The sequence below is a fragment of the Gracilinanus agilis genome, chromosome 1 (genome assembly GCF_016433145.1).
Source record: "Gracilinanus agilis isolate LMUSP501 chromosome 1, AgileGrace, whole genome shotgun sequence".
NCBI classification, from domain to species: Eukaryota; Metazoa; Chordata; class Mammalia; order Didelphimorphia; family Didelphidae; genus Gracilinanus; species Gracilinanus agilis.
The window spans coordinates 684,632,119-684,646,678 of record NC_058130.1 but is presented as its reverse complement, the minus strand read 5'-3'; the positions used below and the strand labels follow the sequence as shown (position 1 = coordinate 684,646,678).

The 14,560-nt window shown below is 40.7% G+C and overlaps 1 protein-coding gene across 1 annotated transcript in view; it reads left to right on the top strand.

Annotated features, from left to right (window-relative positions):
* The window catches only part of NDRG1 (N-myc downstream regulated 1), a 79,367-nt gene that overhangs the window by 47,302 nt on the left and 17,505 nt on the right, over positions 1-14,560 (top strand). The window contains exons 5-11 of the mRNA XM_044669241.1: positions 1,555-1,675; positions 5,485-5,547; positions 6,481-6,541; positions 7,560-7,646; positions 9,383-9,439; positions 12,179-12,282; positions 13,841-13,897. Coding sequence (XP_044525176.1) covers positions 1,555-1,675; positions 5,485-5,547; positions 6,481-6,541; positions 7,560-7,646; positions 9,383-9,439; positions 12,179-12,282; positions 13,841-13,897 — 550 coding nt within the window. The remainder of the gene's footprint in view (positions 1-1,554; positions 1,676-5,484; positions 5,548-6,480; positions 6,542-7,559; positions 7,647-9,382; positions 9,440-12,178; positions 12,283-13,840; positions 13,898-14,560) is intronic.

The following is a 14,560-nucleotide window of genomic DNA, read 5'->3' as shown; positions in this document are numbered from 1 at the left end:
TGATTTTTTCCCTCTCCAAGCTCACAGAGCTCAAGATATCTCTTCCTGGAACCCTTGGAAGCTAGAGTTGGGTGGTCTCTTGGGTTAGAGAATCAGGAAAGGCTTCAAGGAAGGGGTGGCACTTATTTTTTAGGATTGTTAAGCTTTCAAAAGGCGTAGATTTATGGGAATGATGGGAAGGAGAGGTCAAGGGGGCAGGAAGGAGTTGGGGAAACAATCGGTATGTGAGAAAGGTAGTAAGATATAGATGTTAGAAAAGTAATTTGTGAAGGCCTTGTATGCCAGAACCTGGCAGTGGGAAATGGAATATTCTCATTAAGTGAATTATCATACTTCTGGGATTAGCGATTTCTTTGGTATGGGTTCTCTTTACACCATTTTGGACCACAACCCTCTTGAGCTTTAGTGTGGTTGGAGAGAAAATTAAAAAAAAAATACATCATTCTCAGATGGCTGTCCTTCTGATGAGTGGACTTCTTCTCACTGAGGCTGAATCTCCAAACATAGAAGCACAGTCTGTTCTTGGGGCCATCTTCAAAGCCTTTCCATCTGCTTGAGCTTCCTTCTGCCTAACATGACTTCTTTTTATATTTTAAACCTTTTCCTTCTTGATTCTTAGAATCAATACTGTTCATTGGCTCCAAGGCAGAAGAGTGGTAGGGCTAGACAATGGGGGTTTGAATGACTTGCTCAGGGGGCATCACCCAGCTAGGAAGTGTCTGAGGCCAGATTTGAACTAACTGTGACAGATAGGATTTGCCCCTTGGATAAGTGCCCCAGGTGGGATTTGAGCATAGTTTCCAAACCTGTTGCCTGCTGAACTGGAAGATGAAGAAACATGGAGGGTCTTGGCCTTCCAATACCAGGGGGCAATAGATAGGATCCTGGGGTTGGAGGACTCAAGTCCCGTATTAGATACTCGCTGTATGACCCCAGCAAGTCCCTTATAATTTCTCTCAGCCACGGTTTCCCCATCTGTAAATGGAATATTTACTTCCTGAGTTGTGAGGACTAAATGAGAGAATATCAGTAGTAAAATCCTACTTAATATCTTAGTGATGCCATTTGGAAGAGGGATTAGATATTGACTTGAGGGTGCAGACTGGGTATGGTTAGTTGAAAGCTTTAGAATTTTGAAGGCAGATTTTGGCTGAATTCAAGAAAGGATTTCCTAATAATTGGAATTGTCCAGCATTTGAACAAACTGCTTTCAGGTGGTGAATTCCCTTCAAATAAAGCCATTAGGAATGCATAAAATGGACATTTTAGAAGCACCTACTATGTGCTAAGAGGGTGTGCATGTTCCCAGTTCTAGAGATTTTGTAAAATGATTCAAGTAGGGCCTGGATTGGATTATTTCTAAGACCTTCTTTCCCCTTGACTTTGATTTCTGTGATTCAGTTGTTATAGATTATAGGTGGGGGAATGAATAAAAAGGGAATATGTGTATATCTCATAGACTCATTTTACTCAGTGTGAACAAGAAGAAAAGCACCCCTCTGATAACATAAATTCATTTGATCTCTCCTCCCCTTTTCTCTTTCCATCCTACAGACAAAACCTGTTACAACCCTCTCTTCAATTCAGAGGACATGCAGGAGATCACTCAGCATTTTGCTGTCTGCCACGTGGATGCCCCTGGGCAGCAGGATGGAGCAGCATCCTTTCCGGTGGGGTAAGTGGTTGAAGGATGGACATTCTTTGATTCCAGATTTGTAATTTCTTCAGTTAATGTGAGGGGATTGAGAGAATGGCCTGAGTAAGATTTGGAAATATGTTAAGTCTTAGGGTCATATATTTTGAGATTAAAATGACATTGGCTGATCTTTCCATTGCAATCCTTTGGTTTGCTTAATAGGGAAACTGAGGCCAAGAGAGAGCAAAGAATCTTTCCAAGTCAAATGGCCACGCCTAGAGTTCACATTCATTCTCTCTCTCTCTCTCTCTCTCTCTCTCTCAAAACCATTAACATGTATTAGTTCAAGGGCTGGGCAATGGAGGTTGAGTGATGTTCCTAGGGTCACATAGCCAAGAAGTGTCTTGAGACCATATTTGAACTTGGAATCTCCCCCATCTTTAGGCCTGACTTTGAATCCATCAAACCACCTAATTGCCTTGGGGACTCATATTCTCTTAACTTCAGATCCTTTCCAATGTGTACTGTGTTAGATGTAGGGTAAAGAAAGAAGAGGGGGAGAAATTAAGGGAATGAGTTTGAAAAGAGAGAGATTAAAGTCATCTTTGGATTTCTGTTTCTTTTTTCTCATTTGGGACACTTTGGTGGTTCAGAGATGATTAGAGTGCTGCACCTGGTTTTGGGAAGACCTGAGTTCAAATGTAACCTCAGATACTTACTAGCAGAGTGACTCTAGATAAATCACTTGACTTCAGCCTCAGTTTCCGTAGATGTAAAATGGGGAGAGAAAAATAGCATCTCCCTCCAGGGTTATTAGGAATATCAAGTGAGATAATCATTGCAAAGCACTTAGCACAGTGCCTGCTATGTAATGAGCACACTATTATAAATGTTAGCTATTATTACCATCATTTGTAAAATGCTAGGGTTAGATTGATGAGCTTAGAGCTGGAGGAGTCCTTTTTTAAGCCATAAACACACAGAATTTATATACAAAAAAGTTGTTGAGACCCAAATAGTGTAGTAATGTCCAAGGTACAGAATTTATTGGTTAGAACCAGGACTGCCCTTCCATTAAGGGCAGGTGACTGTATTAATGGCTGTTTCTTAGGTTCCCCTTCTGACAATTCATGGTCTGTGTGATGTGGGGTGCCTAGAGAGGAAGTGGTGAGAAAGGATGCTACTAGCAGCTGCTTCCAGTAGGCTCAAAGAGGGCTCCTCATCTCAGCCCTCTTGGATTGCCAGAGCTGGAAAAGATGCCAAGAGGATTTCCCTGTGTTCATCCCCCCAATTTCATGTTAAATGATTCCTAAAGGCCCTTCCAGACTCAACCATAAGTTTTCTACTCCTTGGGGGCTTCTCTGATTCCCTTGTTTTTTTTATTTTTTTGGTTTTTTTGCATCCCTCTTCCTTGAGATTTCTTTTTCTTTTGAATACATTTTGTATTTTCAGATTTGGGTATTTGTCTCATCTTCTTCTGGAAATAGAATAAAAGTTCCTTGAGGACAGGGATGTTTGGTGCCTGTATCCCAACACCTAATGGTGTCTGGCACATAGTATACACTTAGAAAAACTTTTTGAATTTGTATAAGGAGATTGCAGCCCAGAGAAGGGAAACTGACTTGTCTAAATGCCATAAGGCTAGTTCATTAGTGGCAGGGCTAGGATCAGAACCCGTTTCCTGACCCTTTTGGCACAAAGAGATTCTTTTTAATAGAGTGGGCTTTCCATTCTACCACACTGAGTGTTTCCCTCCTGTGGTTTAATTATAAACAAAATCCTTGGGGCTTGAAACAGCATGATCTTTCCCTGCCACAGGCTCATAACACCTTTTCAGTTTTTCAGTCTGCCAGGCAGGTCGTTGGGGAAGCTCTCCACTTTTTGAGACTGATCTCTTGGAAGGAAGGCCCTTCTTTTTCCAGCCTCTTTCTAATTAAATGATCAAAAAGTAATATTGGTAGGGTGGGAGGAGCTTAGTTAAACTTAGGAATTAAAAATGAGTTTCCGATATTATTAAAAATGGGCATTTATTCCTTTACTCCTAAAGAGATAGAGAGGGAGGGACCCTCACTGGCCAAGTAAGTGAAATGAAAAGCCTATTCAAAAAGCAATGGCTTAGTTAATTATTAAACAGCTGTTAAAGTAATGAGTGGTCAGTAAATCCACCTTTGGGATGATAGAACCATTTGGATTGCCCATTTCAGTGGCTTTTCAACTCAGAAGACTTCTTTGAAAGTTTGGGGGGCCATATTGCTGTCTCATGGAATTCTGGGGTTCCTTCTTTGGTGCTATTTTAAAGAATACATTTTTTTCATAATCTGAGAATCAGGGATATTGAGACATGGCTTCATTATCTTGGGCAAATCACTTTTTGCTCTTGAGTTTCAATCTTCATCTATAAGGGATAATAATAATAATAATAATACCTTTCCTTGGTATGGAGATCTTTCTCATATTCTCATATGAGATTTGGTCAGAAGACCTTATTTGAATTCCAGTTCATGTACTTACTAGTCTTGTAACATCAGACTAGTCCCTTATCATCTCTGATCTTCAGTTTCCCCATCTATAAATGGGAATAAAAATATTTGCTCTGCCTTACCAAGGTCATAACTCAGAGGCAGATTTACAGGTGACCACAGTCATATTGGTTAGAAAATTGTAGTTGTAGAACTGTAGAGGTGGAGAAGACCTCAGATGTCATTTAGCCCAGCTTCTAAGCCTAAGTAGGACATCCCTTCTGTGGTATCCAGCCTGTTCTTTTCTTGGGTAGTTTTAATTGTCAAGAAGTTTTCCCTTCTATTCTACAAAATTCATTGCTCTATCAGTTCTGTTCTTGCCTTTGGGGATTAAGTAGAACAAATCTAATCTTCTTACCAAATAAGGGAACTTCAATGATTTAAATAATTCTTCCCTCAGTTCATCATTCTGTGGTGTTTGGAGCTGACTAATTTTCTCATCCTGCTAAATATAGCACACCAATATTTGTGACCAAGGTGGCTAGCAGAACTCTTTTTCTGTAGACCAGTGGGTCTTAAAATTTGATTCTTGAATTCCTAGGAATCCTTGAAAGTAACTTTTTCCCCCCCTTAAACCCTCATCTTCTGTCTTAGAATCATTACTGATTACCAAGGCAGAAGAGCAGCAAGGGCCAGGCAATTTGAGTTAAGTGACTTGCCCAGGGTGTCACAGCTAGAAACTGCCTGAGGTCAGATTTGAAGTCAGGCTCTTTATCCACAAAGCTACCTAGCTGCCCCACTAGTAACTGTTTTCATGATAATTCTATGATAACGCTGTTTTAATTTCTAGTATGGTATGTATAGAAGTAATACACATAAAACAAAAACTCTTCAGAGAGATCCTCAATTTTAAGAATATAAATGTGTTCTAAGCCCAAAAAAGTTTTGAGAGCCACTATTCTAGACATGCCACAGCCTAAGATTTTTTTTTGTCTTTTTAGCTTTTACATTAACCTCTAGGTTTTAATTAAATTAACATATAATAAAAGTCCTATCCCATCCAAAGAACTACTTAACTCCAAAAGGCAAGAACACAATTGATAGAGCGATGAATTTTGTAGAATATAAGGGAAAACTTCATTAGCGGAGCTAAGACTTATATCCCAGACTCTATATGGCCAAGGTCCACTCTGATGGATGCTAGCTTTGGAGGAAAGGCTTTGATTTCTTCATTTCTTCTGGTTCTGCTTGCAGATAATTAAGATCAGGATCAAAGACTTAGAGGTATAGGAGACTTTAATTTTATGAGTGAGAAAACTGAGTCCAAGTGGGGTGAATCTGGGTGCCTGGGCTTTGTGATTAGAGCACGCACGCTAATTCTTTCCACAGGTACATGTATCCCTCTATGGATCAGCTGGCTGAAATGATTCCTGGAATTCTCCAACAGTTTGGGTAAGTTCCTTTGGGGCCAGCCACCTCAGAGCATAGGAGTGGAGGATATAGAAAGTAGGAGGTGTCCAGTCAATTAACCAAAATGAAGTGCCTGCTTTGCGTTAGGCATTGCGACCTGCCAGGGCAAGAGGAGTAGAAAGGGAGGAGGGCAAAGCAAAAAAAAAAAAAAAAATATCGAAAGACCTGATTCAAGACTCAATAGGAATGGATATGAAGCCGTTACAAAACAGATAGACTAGAAGAACAGAAAAGACTTAAAGGAACTCTCTCTGATGTACAACCTTCACCCAGGACCTTCTGCATATTTGCCCTTTGAGTGGAAATCCCTTGGTGTTTCTGCCCTCCTAATTTACTTTTCTCCTCTCCTGTTATTTTACATCCTAAAGAAATGCTGTGCAGGAAGAGCTGTCTCTGCATCTATTTTTTTCCTGCTTCCCTATCCTGCATATCTGAGTGCCGTGTTCCTTTTTCTCATTGGCAATGACTTTGAATATGCCAAGTTTCTGTCACAATCCTTTCTTAAAAAAGGGAAAAAAAAGATAGGAAAGCTGGCAAGGGCAAAGTCCAAGTTTCCCGAATGGGCAGATGCTATGTTGTGATAGTCATTCCAGTAAATATCAGAGACTGGCTTTTAGAGACTTGGGAGGCAGGGAAAGAAGGGCATGCAGGAAGCCGTCACGATGGAGAGGTCATGCTCCCCCGTCTGGCTACAAAGCAGTGGTTTGTTTGGGGGGCGAGGAGAGGGTTTTGCTATTTTGATAGCACGTCATTGTGGCTGTTGAGCTAGCTGTCAACTCGAAATAAATCTGACCTCATCAGAAGGGGGCAGGTAACTGGAGCAGAAACGGGGCTTTGATTATGGGTGGGTTTCTGAGTCCCATTTAACAGTTGGTGTTCTCACTCTCTTGGGGGGCACTTTTTTCCTTCCCCCAGACTGAAAAGCGTGATTGGAATGGGAACTGGAGCTGGAGCCTACGTCTTAACTCGGTTTGCTGTAAGTCTCCTGGCCTCTCTGAAGAATTTGAGCTCATTCAGTGACATTAGACCACAGCTAGACTGTTATCCTGTCATGCCCCACTTCCAGTGGGCGGGGTGACTTTTTTTTCTGTAACAACTGAATCTTGTTTAAAGATGAAATGCATTTGAGCAGGGAACCCAGAAATGAAATGCAATTGAGCAGGGAACCCAGAAATTTTGCTTGCCAAAGCCAAGCTTTGGCAAGCAAAATTTCTGGGTTCCCTGCTCAATTTCCAGTACTTACATTTGAAAAGAATTTGAGTCCAGTAAGAGCAGGTCTGTGGGCTCCATATTGAGCTAAATGACTGTTTTTTGTGGGGGTTGAGTTTATAGGCTAAAGTAGAAAAGAAGAAAGATGAACAGTCTATATCTAGGATCTCTTCTTAGCATTCCTATTCAGGAGCAGTAACAGGTGGAAGCTGCCAAGAGTCTGCTTTTAGGCTTCCATGGGAGGCTGTGAATGCCCCCTCATTTGGACATCTTCAAACTAAAGCTGGCTAGCTGTGATTGAGTGAGGGTTCATTTGGGGTATGAGGTGGTTCGGATGGCCACTGAGATTGCCTTCCAGCTCTAACGTTCTGCCATTGTTTGGCTAGGCAATAAATAGAATGTAATGAAAAGGGAAAGTAATACCTAGCCTTGGTGACTGTATGGTAAATGAGATTGTAGGCTTTATAAATAGAAGGGTTTATAATTTATATTTTGTAATGATAATTATAAATATGGCATATTTATAATTTATAAATATAAATTTATGATTTATAAATAGAAATAAAAAATAATTCATAAATAGAAGAAAAAGATCAGATAAACTATCCTGATTTTTTTCAGATGAGAAAATAGGTCTAGAGAGGTGACTTCAATGTTATACAGGCAGTAACCATAGTTAACAGAGCAGGGATTCGAAATTTGGGTCTTTTAGCCTTTAAATGTGTGTCTCTTCCAGCTATAAATCAATGATTCTGCTTGACTGACTAGATTGCCTTCCATTGTAGCTAAACCACCCAGAGATGGTGGAAGGACTTGTCCTCATCAATGTGAACCCTTGCGCTGAAGGGTGGATGGACTGGGCAGCGACCAAGGTAAAGAAACATGGCTTTGGAAACGTGGGTGTATTTTCTGTAAGGGGATCTGCAGGCGGGGAGCTGCATTCTACCCTGATAGGAAGCAGCGCCTCGAGCTCTGTTTTATTCCTGCAAAAAAGCATTTTCCTTGGCCTGTGCCGCCCCTGAGCTGGGAGCTCTCTGAAAATGTGGGTGGGAATAGCCTCAGACAGCATCGATCTATGAGACTGGCCCCTTCCCGAGGCAACAAGGGGCCCTCTGGGCCGGCACTGACCCGTGCAACTCTTAGCTAGACATTTATTGGTTTAAAAAAAATATTTTTTTGGAAGGATCTCTCATCTTTGCCAAGGAGAGAATAAATTGTTCCAGATGAAATGGGATATACAAGCACAGCCTTTCAGTCTGGGAGGAGTTCTGATTTTTCATTTTGAAAATGTGTTTTTGCCAAATTTGGGGTGGCTATCAAGTGACATGAAGGCAGTGAAGTCATCTCACAGGCGAAGGCTTAACACGACTGCGACCCTGAGTTCATCCGTGCTCTCCCTCTCCCCACTCATGCACACAGTGCAGGGGCTGGAAGTAGAATGACTTGGGAATATTGGAGAGTTGGTTGGTGTTCAGGAAGGGATTGAATAGGATGGCCTCGGGAATTACATCACTGTGACTGTGGACCCCCGTCAACCTGACCTTTCACAGTGGGTCAGGCTGATTTAAATTCCAGTCCAGTATTGTGTAGCGGAAAGAACCCTGCAACTTAATTAGTTTGGGGATGCTTCATAGCCCCTCAGAGACTTCTCTCTCTAATTCAGATAGCTGTGTGATCCTGGCCAAGTCACTTAACCTTGATTGTCTAACTTTTGCCCCTCTTCTGTCTTAGAATCAATACTAAGACAGAAAATAAATGTTTAAATAAATACTAATTTATTAAGTGTTTAAATAAATAAATAAAATAATAAATAAAATGAAAAAGGGAGTTGGACTAAATAATGCCTAAAGTGACAACTCCAAAACTCTAGATTAGATAAGATCAGGGACTTGAATCCCTCAAGAGGTTTGAGAGAAAAGCTAAGAATCTTAGTACATATCATTATTTTGATAGTGGTCTTGGGTTACAGCCACTTGGTTTAAGTTTCCTCTTGAGTTTCTAATACATCCTTTCTCCCCTTTTAAAAAAGTTTTATTTCAACTTCTTTTTACACAACACCATTTCCCAGTAACCACTCCTTCCACTTTAGAATCAGTCCTCTTTTGTAATAAAGAAAAAAGTTAGGTAAAACCCAACTGACAAATGGCCACATGCAATAGGTTAAACAACATATTATACTTATAGTTGCCCACCACTACCAAGGGGAGGGGATCGAGATTGTGCATTGTTGTTAGTTTGAGTTTAGCAGCTTTTTTGGCGTTGTTTTTGTTTATGTTAACCATTGTGTACAATTAATTCTCTTGGTTTCTTTTGTCATTGTCTATCCATTCATATATGTTGCCCAGAATTCCTTTTAGTCATTGTTTTTTAAAAAAACAGAATGAGAGCATTCTATCACATTCACATTCTACAAACTGTGAGGTTATTTCCCCCTCAATAGGTCTTCCCCTTTATTTCCAGTTTTTTTCTGCCATAGAGAGTGTTATGACTGTTTTGCCAAAAACAACCCTTTATGACCTTCATGATCACTGAGTCAGAGGGTTCAAACAGTCCAGTGACTTGGCTTTCTTGTCATTTTGTTGTTTTTGATTTGATTTATCCCATTTAGATCTCTGGGTGGACCCAGGCTCTTCCTGATATGGTGGTGTCTCATCTGTTTGGGAAGGTGAGTCATTTGGTCAAATCTTAAAATAGTAGGACCCAACCCCAACCCTGATCTCCAGGTCCACATCTGCCAGAGGACAAATCACACCTCTCAGAACCCAGCAGCCACATGCAGAGAAAGTGTGACTCCAGCCCAGGTCCTTTGGGGTCCAAGGAGAATGTTCATCTCTCCCTTATATCCAAGAAGTATGATTATGCCCCAAGTAGACTTCAGGAGGGTAACCACCCCAGGAGTAAGCTATATTTCTACAGATGCTGGCTCATAGGTGTGACTTTCAAGTGTAAGTGTCAGCCTTCTCACACCTATTTTTGTTTGTTTTTTATGTAGATCTTTATTGATATCTTTTTAGACACCTAGATTTCCCCACTATGTCCCTCTTCAGTCCTCCCAGAGAGCTACTTCTTAGATAATGATTTTTTTAAAGAGAGAACCAAAAAAATCCCCTATCAATAGCCCGAAAGAAACTGTGCATACATTATGTGCGCTATTCCATTCCTGTGGATCCCCATGTCCATAGTGATGGAGAGCCAGACCCTGCAGAAGAGAGTTCCTGGATTCAAATAATGGCCTCAGACACTTCTTAGCTCTGTGACCCCAAGCAAATTTCTTAATCTCAGTTGCTTAGCACTTATAGATACTTTTTGCTTTGGAACCAATGCTTAGTATCTATTTTAAGATAGAAGGTATGAGTTTTAATACTGATTAGCAAATTATTTTGTCAGTAAAGTGATAGTTTAGAATTTTAGCTGGTTATTGAGACCTTGCTGTTAGGATTACAATTATCTCTAGATTGAATTTTTGGGTAAGAATTTAAGTTTATTGATCATATCTGTTTATTTGTTAGGCCAGCATTATAACTGATAAAAGAGACAGAGACCTCCATGGCCCGTTTGAACAACCAGGGACCTGGAAGCTGGGTCAGGCAGCTTAATAAATAATTCTGAGGAACTTGTTATTCAGCCCTTCTCTTGAATATCCCAAGATATTTCTAATTGGTGGATAGTGAATTAAGAGGTGAATCCATCAAGCTATCCTCTCTTCCTCCCCTCCACAGGTAGACAGGTCATGTATGCCAGAAAAGAACCATTACAAAACCTTCCTTTTAACCAGAATCTGTGAAAGGACTACATTCCTAAGAGAATGCAAAAATGTATAGACTGGACGGAGCCAGACCCAAAACCTGATTCAGAAATTCTCCCTAATATAGAATTAATACAGTATGTGAAAATAAATTCTCACATCACTCAGGTTTTATATTTTGAGGGTGAAGAGGGAGAATCCCTTTTCTCCCCCCTTCTTGAGTACCAACATTGGTAGCTGTATTTATATCTCATTGAAAGCAACTCATCTCTTAATTTTTGATTGACTAGGGGAATAGAAGCCTCTTTTAGGGTTCATAGAATTTGGATTTTCAGAGATCTAGAAAACTTCTACCTGAAAGCATACATTTCTTTGAAGAAGAACCATAAAATTTTATTTGGAAGGGACCTCAGAAGTCATCTCTGCCTAATCAGTCATCCCTTGACCACATGCTTGACAAGTGATCTTGTTTCTCACCAGGCTACACATCCCACATGATTTTAGTGGTCATCCAGATTCTCTTTCAGAATCTCCATTGACAGGGACCTCACTACTTTTCTGAGCCAGCCCATTCTGTTGTGGGGAAGCTTTGATTGTTGGCAAAGTCTTGCAGATGTATCTCAGGTTATGAAGCCTTGTTGTTGGCTGTCAATCATAATATGAGCCCATTTATCCAAACTCTATGAGCCGAGAGGTCCCTGCATACATGAGGTAGGACAGCTTGCTCCTTGGCTACCAATTTCTGCCACTTGGTTTCAATCTAAAATAGCCAGAGGATTACTCACAGGCTAATTCTTCTAGTGGTTTTTGTAGTTGTTTGACCTTTTTTCCCTTCTTAAGTAATCCCAGATTCTATTTTGACAACAGCACTAGCTCAGTATGATGAGTGTCTCTGCCTTCCCCTTCTCTAGCCCTGGATGTTCCTGATTAAGTATAATACTTCCAACCCCATGCCCGGATATCCCTAGGGGCCCCCCAATCCAAAGGGATGCTCTTCTGAGCTGTTGTTTGACCAGTGAATGGCCCAATCCCAACATCAACAAGAAAAAACAAGGGAGAAACTGGGTTTGTGCCAGTTTGGGGTTAATCTTAGCGTGGATTGGAATGCTCCTCCCCTGCCCCCTACTCGGTTACTTAAAAGCGTCATGCTCCAGTGGTGCTGTTGGCTTTCAAGCAGGAAGGCAGAGTTGAGTACAATGGAAAGAGGACTGAACCAGGGACCAAGAGCTCTGAAGGCTATCCCTGAATCTGTCTATAATTGTTTGTATCACTTTCCTTTTCTGGGCCTGGAATTTGGACTGGATGGTGCCCAAAGTCTCTTCCAGCTCCAACATAGTCCCTTAATGTTTACAAAATGCTTTCTTCCCCAGATTCCACTAGGGAAGTCATTGTTAAGGATATTGTTATACCCATTTTACAGATAAGGAAGCCAACACTTAGAGGCACAGTGACTTTTCCAGGGATTCTGACTTCAAATCTAGCACCCATTCCACTTTGACCACCATTTTAAAATCTCAGGCAAACTCTGCCGTGGCACCTTTTCCTATCTGCGCCAAACTTGATTGTGGCTTTCCATTCCCATTTTTCCTGTTGGTATTGCCTGTTAGAAGAAGAACTCCACTATTTTTCTTTTCACTCATTCCCTTCTCTTAATTACAGGAAGAAATGCAGAACAACATAGAGGTGGTACATACCTACCGCCATCATATCATCAATGACATGAACCCAAGCAATCTCCATCTCTTCATTAATTCCTACAACAGGTAAACTGACTTTGTGATCTGGACTAAGTCATTTCCTCTCATTGGTCTTCAGTTTTCTCATTAGAAAATAAAAAGGTAGTAGTACCTGATGTGCCTTGAGGTTCCAAACAGCTCTAAATATATAGGATTATATCTACCTGTTCTTGTTGTTGGGATTGATCTCTTATTCATCGGACAGATTTATTCAGTATTTGCAGTGTGCCCAAGGCAAAGTAGGATATAAAAGGCCTTAGAAAATACTTGCTTTTCATACCCTGGAGTAAGTAGATTTAATGGTAAATCTTTGAGCCATGGAATATTAAGAGCTAGAAGAGACTGAATTAGAAGAGACCTATGAATATAACATGGTAGAACCTACAAGGTTGAAGCTGTAAGACTCCCTGTTAAGTGTGTCCTACTTTAGACAGAGAAGGTTAGAATCTGGAATATTGGAACTGGAAGAGAGGTGTAAATACAAAATATTAGAACCTAGAATGTTTGATCCAGAAAAGAAAGACCAATGGTCCTAGAATCTTAAACTTTGAATAGTGGAGCTGGAAGAGAATGTTAGAACCTAAAATTTTAAAGCTTCAAGAGAAATATGAACAGGAGAGGTTAGAACCTAGAATGTGGGAGCTCAAAGAGATTGAATATAAAATGTTAGATCCTACCCTGGTGGAGCTAAAAGACCTGAGAATTTACCGTTGAGATGGAAAAGACCTAATAAACAGGACATTGAATGTTAGACTCTGGAATGTTGGAGAAGGGAGATGCCTGTGAATATAAAATGTTAGGATTTACAGTGTTAGAATTAGAAGGACCCTTTGGGTATAGGATATTATTTAGCACTAAGAGCCATCTCAGAACAGACTCAATGTTGAAAAGGACCTTTGAACCTAGAAAGTTAGAGATAGTAGGGATCTTAGAATGTTATGAATAAATGTCAGATTCAGAAGGCACTTTTTAGAACAGAGAATTTTAGAGCTGGGAAAAGACCTTAGATATCTTCTTAGTCTCGCCCTTTGGGGACATTGAAGCCTATGACCTGAAATTTGCTTATCAGATGTTCAAAATGGTCATTACTTCCTTATCCCCACCCTTTTGGTCTAAGTTGGCTTTGCAGTAGGAAAGGGACGAGCATCATGGGCATCAGCCTCCCTCTCCTCATTCTGTATAGATAGAACTTCACAACCAATATCATCTTTAATTTTTGCTCCTACCCTTCATCCAAAGCTATCACAGCTTTAAGGATGGGAAGTATTTGCTCCTCAAAAAAGGTTGAGTGAAGCAGCTAGGAAATAATTCTTCTTGCTTTCCTAGGAAGCATCCATACCTTTGGTCTCTTGGCAACCTTTGACTTTCCCCAGACATGTTTCCACATAGTTTAGTGGAGCCAAGAAGGCTCTGGGATCTGGTACCCCCTGACCCCCAAGTTGATTCGTGTGTGGCATATTGAGTAGGGTGGGTCATCCTAAAAGGTGAGGGAGGAGGATGTTGGCTCCCAGGTCCTTGATGCCATTGATCTTTTTTCTGCCCCAGGGAGGCAGCATCTATTAATTACTTTGGCTTATTTCCACAGTCGCCGGGATCTAGAAATTGAGCGTCCTCTCCCAGGAACCAATGCTGTTACTCTACAGTAAGTGGCTATCTTTCTTATGTCTGTTTGCAGACTGAGCCTTGCCCAGAATTCCTGATCTCCCTTTCAAAATGACATTGTAAACCTCTTTATACATAAATTTTCTGTTCTGTCCATTTTATTATTGAGAAAAGTAGCCCCGAGGAGGGAAATCATCCCCTCGGGGTCATAACAGAAAGTGACAGAACTTTTTAGGTGATACAAAGGTTAGGACACTGAACACAGAGTCGGGAAGGTCCAAGTTCAGATCCTGCCTCACAACACTTATTAGCTGTGTGACCCTGGGGCTCAGTTTCTTCATCTGTAAAATGGGGATATTAATAGCACCTGCCTCATAGGGTTATTATGAGGATAAAATGAAATAACATTTGCAGAGCACTTTGTAAACTTTGAAGCCAAAAATGATAGCTGAATAGAGAAGCTTAGTGTTAGCATTATTAGATCTTCCGACTTATGATCTAGTTTTCTTCCCAGTGTGCAGATGTAATGACTTGGCCAAATATCATGGCAGCCACAATCATACAGCTTTCTTTGATGGGTATCTTGAGTCCCTTTTTTGCTGGGTTTTCCCTTTTTCTAGGACCAGTCCCTGAAACAGTAGCTCCCCAACAAATCAAGTCAGATAGATGGAGAATGAACTATGTAGTTTCATATATAACCCAA